We start from the raw sequence: 13988 nt of genomic DNA, 5'->3' as shown, positions 1-13988 counted from the left end.
TCTGAGATATTTATAAATCTAAAAAATGTAAATGCATTGCCGGTCAAGAAGACTTTTGTTAAACGAGAAAAATACTTGTAGCTTCTAAACAGTATCAAGTATCTCTCTTAAAAACCCTCATTGCTGAAGCTGTGTTCAGAACTGATGGTATATTTTTATTAATGCATTCTGCAAATTCAGGTTAGTAGAATTTTTTGTTGCTTTTAAAAAATAACATAAAATGAAAACAGTCTATCAGAAGTTACCAAGATCTTTTTACATACCTGGAACATTTTGAATGATATTTGCCACTAAGGCACTAAAATGGCATCGGATATCTTTCAATGTGTCAGAATCCTTTTCATTTTCTGCTTCTAGGAGTTGTCTTGTTAGATCAACATACTCCAGTAACGTGTTGTTGAGGGAATGTGTTTCATTATCAAGGCCACCACTTGCACTTAAAAATAAAAACATTAAACCGTATGCTAAATATACACCTTTAAAAAAAACAACGAAAAAAAACCCCAATCTTTATCTCTTTCTCTTTAATGGACATAAAACGTCATCCTTACAAACACTGAATTCAAAGTCAGTTTTTCCCCAAGCTTGTTTCCTTGCTAAATAAAAAACTCCAGTGAAAGTAAACAAATAAGTTTCATTTATCACAAGTCATCCTTCCACAGAATTAGCTCTTACACTGAGAGTAATAGATAATGAAGAAAATGCAATTTTAGAAAAAAAACTAATTAATGAATAATTCTTCCCTATAGATATCTATATTACAAAGTGAACCTGCTTATCAGTGCAGCCCCCACCTGTGACTAATGACACCAGCATCTGCCAACAGTTCAAATATTCGTACAAGCTGTACACGTAAAATATCTCGACGCCTGCGTCGCTTCATGTTCTGCTCAACAGAGGAAACACAGAATTAGATGAAGGGGGAAAAAAATACATAAATCTGCATGGCATAAAAAAGCATTATTATATCTAGACAACAATTAGCATGAATTATCGGGGGTGCAAAATTTCTATCATCAGTTACCAAAATGGCTGCCTATTTTAACAGATCAGGCAGTTATTCCTTTTGTAACTGCAAGATACACTAAGTTTATTATTACATGTATTAATGAAATAATATCCTTTTTCTTTTGTCACTCTCCTGTCATCAAGTGTGACATACAAAACAATGAACTGCAGTACTATACCAATCTTTCTTGCACATAAGACTAAGTAAACATACTGTACTCCAGTAACATTCTGAAACAAAAGTCATTTTCCTTCTCATCATCTGTATATAACTATGAATTTAGTATGAATATGAATACAATAGTTACCACAAATAAAATACTGAATAATCATCTGTTTGTGTTTACAGAGATCATTATGTCTGTGAATACCTACAGGGGCTTCTAAACCCTACAGTAAAACATCCTCTCCATCAGAAGATTTTCATTCAGGGCCATTGGTTGAGCTTGCAGCCATTTCCATTTTAAAGAACTAAACAAAGCTGGTTGACAGTAGAAATCAATGCCATCTTAGGAACTACTATTTGCAAGCAGTATTTAACTATGCTAAACTATGCTTAGGCAACACAAATTAAAGAATGTGGAAAAGCTTACAGTAATTTCTAGTCATCTAAAACCAAACTCCTTTGATATACGAATAATACAGAGTTCAAAACAGAACTCTTCTACTGTAAACAGCTCACACTAACTTTAAAAAGTAACATTTCAATTTGTTAGCTGGTATATTGACAGCTTTTAGTTGCAGTAGCATAACAGTTATTTACTATCATTTCTGAGAAGACAGATAAAACTCTGTGCCGAATACAGGAAAAACATCTAATTACCTCTGGCCTTCTTTCAAGTGCTTCCTTAATTATAGGATGTAATTCTTCTATTAGTTCCCTGAATTAAAACAAAATAATTGAAAGAATATGAACAACCATTAAGTTAACATATCAACTCAAAGATGTTTCATAATAAGTGTTAAAACTTTATTTAAACACCCTTAGGTTTTACTTGTAGTTTTCTGAAATAAATTTGCATTTAAAAGAAATGTTTCTGAGATTTTCCTAATTTAAATACAAACCACCAAATGGATTTCTCAATAATTCCACTAAATTTTCATTTAGAAAGTTCTAAGTTATACTTCTATCAGATATTGTTTTCATTCACTTTCATATTCAAGGTTTAACAATGCCTTAATGCTGCAATAGATACTATTGGACAAAAACGATGCTGGCAGCTGATCATATTATGTTCGTGCAGCTGTCACTATCCATTTAGTTGTTAATAAACATTGCTTCTCTAAGGCCAATAACGATATGCTGACAGATTAGTCAGTCTAGTCTCTGTGAAAACTAAAAGCAATGTTTTGATACTGTGGTTACATTCCCAATTTGTTCTGAAGCTTCACAGTCTTTTCTCAGTTCCTTCTGCCAAACTCCAACTATCTCATGGTTCCATGAAGAGGAGCAAAGGAATGGAAAAGAGATTGGCAGCATGGATCTATGCAGACAGCACACTAACCTATAACTTACTAATTCCACTTTTATAATCAATAGCATAGTAATTACCACATCTACTTTAGGTTTGCTGCAGTGTGTCCCACATTTTTCCGTGTACTTCCTGTGCTGTTGTAATTTAGACATACCAAAAGCATCATCCACTGAAGTATTCATGCTAAATGACTGATTCCCCTGCTACAGGGGTTCTCCTTCTAGAAATGTGTTAAAGTGTTCAGAATGTTGCAAAGACTTTCATTAAATTACATGAGACTTAAGCATAGTGATGAATAGATTCATATTTTTGTTCATATAAACAAAAAAATAGAAGGTTCTTTTTTTGTTATTGTAAAGGTTTTTTTTTAAAACACACTAAAAGTTTGGCACACAATGAACAAGATAAGCTCACGTGAGTAGTAATAGAAAACAAAAGAGAAAATGAGTATTCCAGCAGGTTTAAGTGGTGTTATCAATTATCTTTAGTACCTCTATAACCATGACTGTAATTAACATTGTAAATGTCAACAGTCCACAGTCTGTTCCTCCATAGGGCTCTCTTAAGTATCAATAAAAGGCATGAAAATAATAAAATTAGTTCAGCTTCTAAAAAATCATTGTCATGCAGCTAAGTGCTAGAAAAGAATGATAATCAGTTTTCACAGATTTTTTTAATGCTTAAGAAGGCCTTTTTCTGAGTTCTGTTTCCCCAGCTTTGTATTTATTAGCATAAAACCAGATGAAACACAGCAATTACCTAAAAGCTCCTGGGTTGGTCCTGCCAAGTCCCAGCACAAGGGATTCTGTAATTTCCATGCTCTCAGAGCGCATCATTGGAACTATTTGCTTAAACAAGGAAGAAGGGGATGGAATGCCAATGATCTAAAAAGAAAATCAGAATAAACCTGAATGAAGAAGTTATCCAACGTGCAGGTAACAGGATTAAAACATCTGCTACAATATCAGGTTCTCAAGCATTGTCTTGAACTACTCATGATAAAAACAAAGTTTTGGACCTTAAGCATGGAAAACAAATTTCAGCAATGGTACAAAAAGCACATCCTTTCCCTGTGGTGACCAAGATGGATGAAGATAATTGAGAAAGCCTCAGAAAAATCAGTAGTTATCTGCCCTGAAATTTGCTGTTATTTCACTGAACTTAAAAAGCCTCTGGGGAGGCTTCATCCCATCTGTTCGGTAACCTACTGAGGCTCTGTGCTGACTACACAAGAGAGCTGAAATAGACTGTTAGTGACTAGAGCCAATGACTCTTCATAAAGAGCTGAGTATGCAGCTATGCAACACCTTCACAGGCAGCTGAAAGGCAATGGCACTACATATCTTTACATCCTCCATGTGAGAGGCAACTCCAAGAGTTTGAAAATCAAAAATAAACAGTGACTTAGAGGTTTACGTGGCTACCTTTGGATAACATCTTTCTTAGGTTCTTTCACATTTATCTTGAAGACATTCTAATTATAGGAACATTTCCGTATTTCATCTTCAGAGAAAAACTTTAATTTGAACTTTGTTAGCTCTCCAATTCACACTTGCATAATCAGTTTAGAGAAGAGCTTACAAACATCTTACAAGATCTTCTGTTTCTTTAGAAGGAAAAGTAAGCCTGTTAAGATTTCATTTTGCAGTTTCTCAGATTTAAGGACAGAATCTTGGTAACAACTGGAATAGGCTGCTTCTGCCAAAAATCTGCTGTACAATCTATGAGTTATCTTCACTGCCTTTTTCCTATCTCCTACAGGAAGCCAAGGAGGAGATGAAGAAAACACAAACACCAAACACAAAAGAACATCCAACCACACCTGCAGGTAAGCTGAAGTAATGCAGACAAAACTGTGGTTAGTAAAAATATAACAAGTTATAGTGCCTGAACAGAACACTGCCTCAGTGGAGAAGTGTGAGGCTATTTGCTCAGAATTAGAGGTCTTCTGACAAAAAAAAAAAAAAGAAAAAGAAAAAGAAAAAAAAGTAAATAAAAAGAACTGTAGACAAAAGATTTCCTCATTATCACCAGATAAGACTTTGAAATTGGGTTAATGTTTTCAATACGTGATTAGATGAAAAACCGCAAGTAGAACTGCCACTACGGAATGGGCTGGAAGTAACAAACTGAATGTTATCCAAAACAAATGCAAAAAGACATTGTAAACATATATTCAGACAAATTACACAGCCTTCTAAGAATCTAAGAATCTAAGAATGTTGTAAGCCTCAAGTGGTTCTACTTGCAATAAAACGTAGTTGCAGTATTTACAGTAATCATTAGAAGAACCTACTCTTGAATCGATGCTATAACCACTGTCAGGGGTAGACGCCAGCGTCTCGGGAGGGGAACATCTCACAGAGCCAGTGGAAGTAGAGGAGCTTGAAGAAGATGCTGCACTGCAGCAAAGAATCAGGTAGTTTCTCCAGAGGCCAATGTAGGAGTCACTGCTTGTAGTCGTATTCACTTTCTTTGCATTGATAGGGCTGCTATTTAAAGGAAAAAAAAAGCTCAATATAGTAAACAATGCCTACAAGGTTTTGTTTCTGCATTGAATTCATTTTTAAATTGCGTATCTTTATTTCTGCAACTGTTAACACAGTATACAGACTGAATTATTCAGAACATACTTGTACATCAATAATGTATGCTTTTATAGTCAAACTTGTTGAGCTACAATATTGCCTATGGCATGAATTAACCTTTACAGCCGATAATATTTTTTTCCAAATAGAACCGCTCTAACTTTTTGTTATATGAAGATGAATGAAATCCACAGAAATATTAGAAGTGCGCACTGCCTCACTGAAACATTAGAGCATTAGAATGATTATAAATCTTTAAAGAATACAAGTAAATTAAACTGGATCTCCTTTAGAAATGAGCTTACTTTATATCCACTTGTGGAGACAGCATCTGGAGTCTGGTATAAGCAAACATCCAAGCATAGCTTACAGCTGTTGGGCAGTGTTTTGGAAGATTTTCCTGCTTCATAAAACTTGAAAGGCTTATAATCCACGGATCTTGGCCTTGCGTCACATGTGCAAATATCCATATATGTGATGGACTGACCACGTCAAACTGGTGGCTGATTGGAGAGGAACTCCAGTCAGCCAAAGTCTGTAAATCTACTGAACTGGGACAGTATAGTAAAGTAGTCTGTATGCATTAAAAAACAAAACAAAACAAAACAAACAAAACAAAACACAATTAATTTCTGTACATATTAAGTAATATTTTTTCATTGTTAGATTTTCATTCTGAAATGTCAGTGTCAAAGCCACATTTAAGTATAGTTAAAACACATCACTTAATTCATACTGTTTTAGAGAATTTTCTAATATGGGCAGTGACAGAAACACGTTGGAAAGGAAATAAATATTAAGTGGAAAAAAAAGGAAAAAAAAAAAAAAAAAAGGCATTTGACTCATGATGACTTATTCTTCCAAAAGATTCTAGACTCTTAAAGTCTTACTACTGAAATACAACTCACTTCCTAAGCCTAAACACAGCAAAGCTTCTCTTCAACCGTTAATTGCTTGCCATAAATATGTAACAAGGGAATTCAACTCTTATTCAGCTATGTATAATGCTCTCATTGTTGCTAAAGGAAGCACTGCTTGTTAGACACTGCATAGTGACAGAAAAATCAGCAGTCTTTCCTTCGATTAACTTGTAACCTGTAGAACCAGATGGAGGAAAAGAAAAAATAAAAAATAAACAGAAAAAGTGTGTGTTTGTGTGTGTCTGTGAGGTGGTAAGCACCTAATTGATCAGAAAACATACAATGATATTGTCAGCCTCAAAACATTCCTTATTTTTATTTTAAGAAATAGCTTCGGAGGCCCCATTTGTTTTTGTTGGTTGGTTGGTTTTTTGGGTTGATAAACAGTTGATAAACTGTTGATAAAATTAGCTTGAATATAATGACACTGTGATTTAAAACAAATACCAAAAGATTTAGAGAAATACATTCTCTTACACTCCAGTTTAAGATAAAACCTCTCCTACCTGATCAGCACCAGTAAGATGTATGAAACTCTCCAGGATAGAAGCACTCTGTCTGTCCATTACATCTATAGCCAATTCATCATCACTCTAAAAAAAAATAAAACCAAAAGAAACCAAAACAAAAAAACATAAGAATCATAAACTCAAGTAAAAAGATATTAGACATTTAGATGGATGGATAATCAACTCTTACCTTGGAAATTTCTAGAAGTGTGAACAAGGCCCTTATTTCTCTAAGCACGCTGACTGCTAATCTTCTCGTTGCAGGCCTTGTGCTGCAAAGAATGACCAAAGCAAAGCCTTCCACCACATGAAATACATTGGAATAAAGGGTCCTTTCCAGAGGAAGGGTATGGGCAGCCCCACTGGAGACACCACGCTAAGAAATAACCACAGAAGTTAAACAAATAAAGGAAAAAGTAAACACAAATCATAGTGTCATTATTAGTGATGACAGAATTAATCACAAGATGTTTAGGTCTTGTCTACTTGCCATATTTGAAATTGTGAAAATGGCACAATATCAGCTAGCTTGTTTTTTTTCTCCCTCTGAATTCAGTCCAAATACCACAAGAAAGTCCTTATTTTACTTCCTCATGTAAGTGATGCAATGAAGGCAAAATTTAAAAAGAGTAAACAACTCTCTCATAATTAATATTGTATAGAATTATTTCTTACAACTCTTGCACCACTTTTCTATTTTTTAGTGGAAAATGGTACTTTTTTGCTAGCTCTGCTGTTTTAAAACTGCTATTTAATATATCCAGTTCTGCATGTAGAATTTGATGTAAAGAAAAATGTGGCAATTAACCAGTGTTTAGAGGGTAGTTAATATTAAACTAAACTTTCGTGAAAAAATAAAATGATAGGTCTAAATATCTTCAGCACTGTAAGAAAGTAAACTGAATTTTTATTACTTTAATAAAAAAAAAGGATACTAACAAAACTGTATATAGATTAAATTATATTTTGATATCAAAGGATTTTAATTTAAGTACCTGAGAATCTTGGGATTTATTATGCATTTGGGCTGCTTGTTTCCACTGATTTATGAGCTGCACTAACATTTTTACTGCATTGTCAAGAAGCGTTGGGTGGATGTCAGTCACTTCACGCACAATAAAATATACAAATCCTGAAAGAACATCTTCTCGCCAATCTGGAAAATCAAGCATTAACGCTTGAAGTGTATTGAAAGCCAAGGCACGAAGTTCTTCATCCATATGAATTGTCAGCCTGTTTAGAAAAAACACCAGTTTCATCAACCCTAGAATCACATGTTCTTAACCAGCCTTTAGGAATTAAAGTTTGATGCTGTCTTCTGTCTTTACTGTACAATGCACAATACTTCCACCAAGATGCATTCTCTGCACTGAATACACTTGTAACTAGCTAAGACAAGACCCTGCTAGAAATAGCGTGAAGGTATCTCATGATGTACAGGTTATTGTTTTTCAATACTTCCTGTCTTCTATGAAGAAAAAGCATTACAAAAGCCTTAATTACTCTTGCCCACATTAACTACCATTTACATATGTATAATTCAATACCCTCTACGCAAATGAGCTTGTAATTCCAAAACTTTAAGCTGAACTGTTCTCCTACACCAAGACTATATTAAAAAATGAAATATAACAAATAAATAAACAGAAAGGAAAAAACATTGCTCCAGTAATAAGTAAAGGCTGCCCGCACATATCCCAACTATGTGTTCTCACTGAATGCTCAGACTACCTATCTGCAAACACAACTGCTGAAGGCAGGCAAGAATAAGAGGGATTGATCTGTATGCAGTGGAACTGAACTTTACAGTGAGTGCTCTGACATGCTCTACATTACATAAGAAGCTTTTAAGAAGGAATATTCACTAAAAGTTATTTCATTTCTCTTACCTTGCAAGCAATTCAATGAGGTCAGTCCTGCTCATACCATCTGGAATCAATCTTGGAATAGCAGCAATACAAGTTCTGAATAAATCTATCTTAGGTTTTCTTTCACCCCTATGAAACCAATTTGTAAACAACAAAACAACAGGAAAATCCACATCAGTATATCATGAAGATTTTTAATCTTTAGTCAAAACTTAAGAAGGTACTCGAAAATTTTTAGCATTAATAAAATCAGAATGAATTTAAAATTCAAATAAAAAACCTAAATTTTTAATGCATTAATGTGAAACATTACAGTACAAGAATAAAACAAGGTAACGTGACAGTGAATTTTATACGTACGTAATCATATCTTCAGGTTCTTTATTGGACATCTGCACACTAGTCATGCACATGGGCCTTCCAACTTCTTTGTCCAAATGCCTAAGAATGCTGTCCAGAGCTTTTCTGACTTGAGGATAGTATATTGACATTCCTGAAAAGGCAAACAGTTCCAATCACCTCTTTCACTATTGCACGTTCTCACTTATTTTTCACATTCTTATTGAAATATATACCACATTCAGCTTAGGACAAATTTCCTATTGTACAAAACCTGTCATGAGACTCATTTTAAGCATCAGAAAGAAAAGAAGCATATCAAGCAAGCAGTAGGAGGTATTTTATGAAAGCAGAAGTTTCCTTCAGGGAAGAACAAACAGAGAAGTAACAATTAGTTGCTTTTCTCATTTCTGAGTGTTTTAGTTCTAGCTTGAAACCATCTTTTAGAGACAGCTATTTCATCTACAGAAGATCAACCAAACAAAGGGATAAAAAATATCTCAGTCCAATGCAGCTGTATGTATTTTGGAAAAAATTTGGAACAAATTGCCATGCCAATTACCAAACCGATCTCAGTATGTTGTGCATTAATTCAGTAGTGCAAAACAGTTTTTAAAAAAGCCACAGATCTGCTCTTGGACACAAGAATTTCAATATTGTCTACAGCTTCTCTCTAAGGAATCATGTTAAAACATGCTACCACTAAATTCTCCATAAAAGTTAAAATAAATATAAAGATACACAAACATACTATCTGAGAATAACTGAGAACATATCTGTACGTATTGGAATGCAAAATCCCAAAAGGCCAGTACATACCTATAACTTTTGCTTCCTCATCTGTCAGTGTTTTATTAAGAAAAATTTTCTTCACACGCAGAGTATTTCCTGAGGGAAGAACAACTCCTGTTGTTGGCATTGGTGGTTCACCATCTTTCTGCTGTAAACTATCTGCTATGACAAGGAAGACTCTGAGGCCTATATTCATCCTCTTCAGAAGCAAAAAAGGGAAGAAAAAAGAAGTAGAAAACAAAAGGAATTGTAACATTGTAGTAACACAGCTGAGGCAAAGCACAAACTGCATTTTCCCTCTGTAGGCAGACAGCTTTAGTAGGACAGGCATGATTTAAATATAATACCCATTAATGTAATGAAAGTATCAAGAACAAAATTTTAGTGTTCAATGCCTCCTCACATATCCAATTCCAGTCAACAAAACTGGAATGGACTAATATATTTGATGTTTTAGAGTAAACAGCATTAAAGGAGTCAATATGAATCATGAGAATGATACACTGAAGAAAGACATTTATACATCTCATCTAGTACACCGAGTTTCTAAGACCTGGGTATGATGTCCCTGAAATAAAGGCTTTGTGGTTAGGTTATACACACAACCACACATACTGGGTTTACAGCTGCAATTATTTGAAACAGCAGTAGTTTTGTTGGCTTACTCACCACACATGGAACAGCAATTCTACACAACCGTTTATTTCTTTAACTAGTAACAACGAGTTATTTCTTTAGTTTTATCTTTTAAAATAATCATTAATCTGCTTTAATGTCAGCTCAAAAATAGTTAACTGCAGTTCCAAAAACTTCACCACAACACCCTGTTCCCACTGCATGCAAGTAATAACTTTGTTTTACCTCTGGATTAATTGTGAAGGTTTTAGGTGATTTTCCAACACTAAGAAGATCAAATATTATTTCTTTCATTGCAAAATCCAAGCGTTCCTACAAAGGAAAATAGGTTTATACATAAACTCTTGCTTTTATCTTTCTATGCATTGCTTAATTTCTTCCTTATAGGCCATGGGTATCATGCCTTAGAAGTTTAAAAAACCAAAAATGATATTTAAAAAGTTTTAAAATACATGTTTTTCTTACGTATTGTTACAAATTAATAGAACTCTTTAAAAAATGTAATACAGTTTAACACTCTTTAATAGAATATATTAAAAGTAAAATGCCAAAATACACTGTGTTGGCATTAATACACTGGTAAAGCCCGTGTGAGTTAGAAAATACATCAATTAAGGTTGCATTTGGAATCTCAGATTAGCTCCTTTTTGCATTACCATTCAGGCTCTCTTTGAATGGTCATACAAAACGAAACTAAAATTGGCCTAACAAATACATTTTTCTGTTTTCTTTTTCTTTCTTTTTTTCTCTTTTATGAATACAGCTCAGTTCTTGAACAAGTTCAGAAATGTAATATATGTGCTAGAAGGAAAAATGGAACAAATGAGTCTGATCCATGAGTCAACTGAACATTCCTTTGAAAAGCATATTTTATTCCTGCTTCTGTTAGGCAGCTCTTATTATTGATGACAGTTGAGTTATAGTTAAATAAAGTTTTCACAGTAGGTTACTAATTACATCTACTTCATTCCGAGAATGCCTGGTTTCAGACCCTGGGATCTCATTAGCAGAAGTGTCAAATTGAAAACTCTGCTTGTACCCAGTTTGGTGAAAATCTATATCAAAGAACACAAACTTCAGCATTTAATTTTTGTTGAACTTCGGTTCTTCATTTGTTTATCACAGTATATAAGAAAAAAAAACACATTCTGAAATGAGGATGAGGAGGCAATAGAAGAATTCACCATTAAAATGTGTATTCAAATACAAAGGCAAAGGAACAAAGTAAATAAAGCACAGGCTTTTACAGTTAGGCTGCTTTACAGGTTCAAATATTTGATAATAAAAAATAATTAAAATGTAGTGCTAAAATGAAGAATCCTAGAAAAAACAAACAGAGCATAATGGATTTTGTCTCCTGTTTTATCACTATATAAACAGAAGTAGGTCATTTTGGAAACTGAAGCACAGACAAGCTATCTGTAAGATGGAAAAGAGTAAGTCTAATTTATAAGGTTACAGATGAACGAGATCCTGTGGGATCACCCTCTACATTTTGGTATTAAGACAACAGGAGCAGCTAAAACAATACAAATTGCAACGTAATAGGAACTACACATTAACATACACGTTGCAATTTTTTTCCAGCCTACAGAGGCTAAACTCCCTGCTGAATACAAATGGATATTAACATTCTGATACTTTTCTCTTATAAATATATTATAGTAAAATACACTCAGTATATTAGTGTACATCCGTTACAGAACAATACAAATGTAAATACTAATCATCATGACATTTACAAACCAGTTACTGAACTTTAAAGAAAAATAATTACACTATCTGAAGAAATGAATTATTATATCTGAAGAAATGAATATTATTATTTGGAGAAGTTGTATTCAATATATCATACTCTCCAAATATTTCAAAAAACAGCCCATAATTTACATTTCTTACAAATAATGCTCATAATACTGTGTCTCTACCTTGATATATTCTTACCTGAGCAATGAACTGAATAATCTTCACAAATATATTCAGAGGTGTGTCTCGTGGGACCACGCTACGTGATCCTTTTGGGAAAAGTGCTGATACAATGCTCATGAGACGACTACGAGAATCGAGAAACAAACACAAAAAGTCAAAAACCTGTTTTAAGAATAATTTTTTGTAATAGCCTATTTGTTGGGATTCAAATCTGAAGGAGTGTGGGATTGACTCCTACGTGACACAGAAGGCAGTACCTCCCATTTGAAGTACAGCCCTCTGTTGTTGCAGGGAACATCATAATGAGTTAGTTTACACTGTGACCAAAATCTTGGTTTTGAGCTACCCAGTAACAGTCAGAAGGAGGAGCAAATGCTGAATGACCACTCCAAATTCTTACCGTGCTACTTTGTAAAAACACGTCTTTTCATTCTTTTCATTTCCAGCCTGCACTTAGCGACAGACACTTCGGATTCTATTTCTTACAGTATTAGTAGTGCCTGTAAACTAAATTTCCTGCTTTTTATCTCTCCCTCCACTTACGTCATCATACATATAAAAAGGAGAGTGGACTTTCTTCATTCTCCTCTTCAAACTAAAAAAGTTCCTCTGGTTTTCTCTATTAAGAAGAAGTCTTTGTTCCTCTACTTATTCAACAAGCTCATCCCCAAGGTGACTTCAGGATCTTTTTTAACATCCCAATGGAAAAAATAAACAACTTAGAACCCCTTGAACAATGAACTTACCTTTGAGTTACAGTGTTGCTTTCACATTTTATTCTAATAACATAAACCCACAACAACCTATACAAAGATTCCAGTGCAACTCGGGACATTTTAGGATCTTTATTCTGTAAAACAGAAGAAAAATACAGTTACTGTTGCCTGCGAGACATTGAGGAAATCGTACTATTACTCTCTTGACTTTTGAGAATAGTTTCAATTTGTTTTAAGAACGAAAGCTGACACGTTTAATACTGACTATAAGTTTTACTGTGTATATTTAAAACCAAGCATGCATTGCGTATTTCCTATAGTACTTAAATACTTAACTAGTAACTTCACATTGCTTTACATGCCTTTCACTCTGGAAGCAGATTAACTAACAGTCCTCAGGATGAACACCAAGAGCATATTGCCTCAAAGAACTTTTCTTAGAAAGCAATGGACACCCGCTTTTTAGCAAACTAACTAATAGTTTTCTGTAAAACACGGGAGTAGCTGCTTTGGATCAGGCACAAAGCCCATCTAAGACCCAGTATTCAGTTTGTGAGAGCAGACAGTAGCAGGTGCAGAAGAAAAAGAGTGCAGGGCAAGCATTAATAAATTATGCATGGTATGAAATTCTTTTTCATCCTAAAGCTTCTTCCAGGAGCTCAGCTTCGCTCCTTCTAGCTGTTTCACTGTTCAGAACACTGAGTGACAGTAACGTTTGTCATACCAACCGCAGTAACCTCTTTTTTTAGCTAAGGATGCTCACAGTATTTATAATCTTGGAGTGTTCAATGGGACTCTTGGAATTCACCACTAGTATTATGATCTGGGAATAAATGACTCCCAGCTGGAACTTTTTAGGCACTGTCTCAGTTAAAAAAAATTCTTTCCCATGTCTAGTGAAGTCTTGTTGTTTCAAGACACAGCGTTTCTGCCTGACGGCTTGAATACAATTAATTTCACTTTTTGTGGCTTCAATCACAAGCCAGTGGTTCAGAGTAGCACTGCTACTTAGTCCTTCCAGGACAAGTAGAGTGTAAATTTGCAACAGACTCTGATAGTTTTGATTTCAACCAACTTAAACTGTGTCCCTTCCCACCACCCACCCTTCCACCCCTGCCACCCACCCCAAAATCTCAATTACATTATTATTAATCATAGCTTATCTACAGACCAACGGTTCTTTATGTTCAAATTAAGATTATGAAATC

At 34.4% G+C, this 13988-nt stretch overlaps 1 protein-coding gene and 1 long non-coding RNA gene across 13 annotated transcripts in view; one reads left to right on the top strand and one right to left on the bottom strand.

Moving 5' to 3' along the window:
* The window catches only part of LOC107313702, a 31048-nt gene extending 24196 nt beyond the window's left edge, over positions 1-6852 (top strand). The window contains exons 5-6 of the long non-coding RNA XR_001555138.1: positions 4245-4311; positions 6765-6852. This is a non-coding gene — a long non-coding RNA (uncharacterized LOC107313702). The remainder of the gene's footprint in view (positions 1-4244; positions 4312-6764) is intronic.
* The window catches only part of FRYL (FRY like transcription coactivator), a 140098-nt gene that overhangs the window by 47192 nt on the left and 78918 nt on the right, over positions 1-13988 (bottom strand). For all 12 annotated transcript variants that reach the window (XM_032444335.1, XM_032444329.1, XM_032444330.1 and 9 more), the window contains 15 exons: positions 12811-12914; positions 12080-12188; positions 10361-10447; positions 9527-9698; positions 8729-8861; positions 8390-8497; positions 7496-7733; positions 6691-6876; positions 6498-6584; positions 5377-5645; positions 4780-4975; positions 3243-3367; positions 1832-1889; positions 795-886; positions 264-436 (listed from right to left, as the gene is read on the bottom strand). In XM_032444335.1, coding sequence (XP_032300226.1) covers positions 264-436; positions 795-886; positions 1832-1889; positions 3243-3367; positions 4780-4975; positions 5377-5645; positions 6498-6584; positions 6691-6876; positions 7496-7733; positions 8390-8497; positions 8729-8861; positions 9527-9698; positions 10361-10447; positions 12080-12188; positions 12811-12914 — 2137 coding nt within the window. The remainder of the gene's footprint in view (positions 1-263; positions 437-794; positions 887-1831; positions 1890-3242; positions 3368-4779; positions 4976-5376; positions 5646-6497; positions 6585-6690; positions 6877-7495; positions 7734-8389; positions 8498-8728; positions 8862-9526; positions 9699-10360; positions 10448-12079; positions 12189-12810; positions 12915-13988) is intronic.

This window comes from Coturnix japonica, chromosome 4 (assembly GCF_001577835.2).
Source record: "Coturnix japonica isolate 7356 chromosome 4, Coturnix japonica 2.1, whole genome shotgun sequence".
Taxonomy (NCBI): Eukaryota; Metazoa; Chordata; class Aves; order Galliformes; family Phasianidae; genus Coturnix; species Coturnix japonica.
The sequence above is the reverse complement of the archived record's forward strand: the minus strand, read 5'-3'. Positions and strand labels throughout refer to the sequence as shown.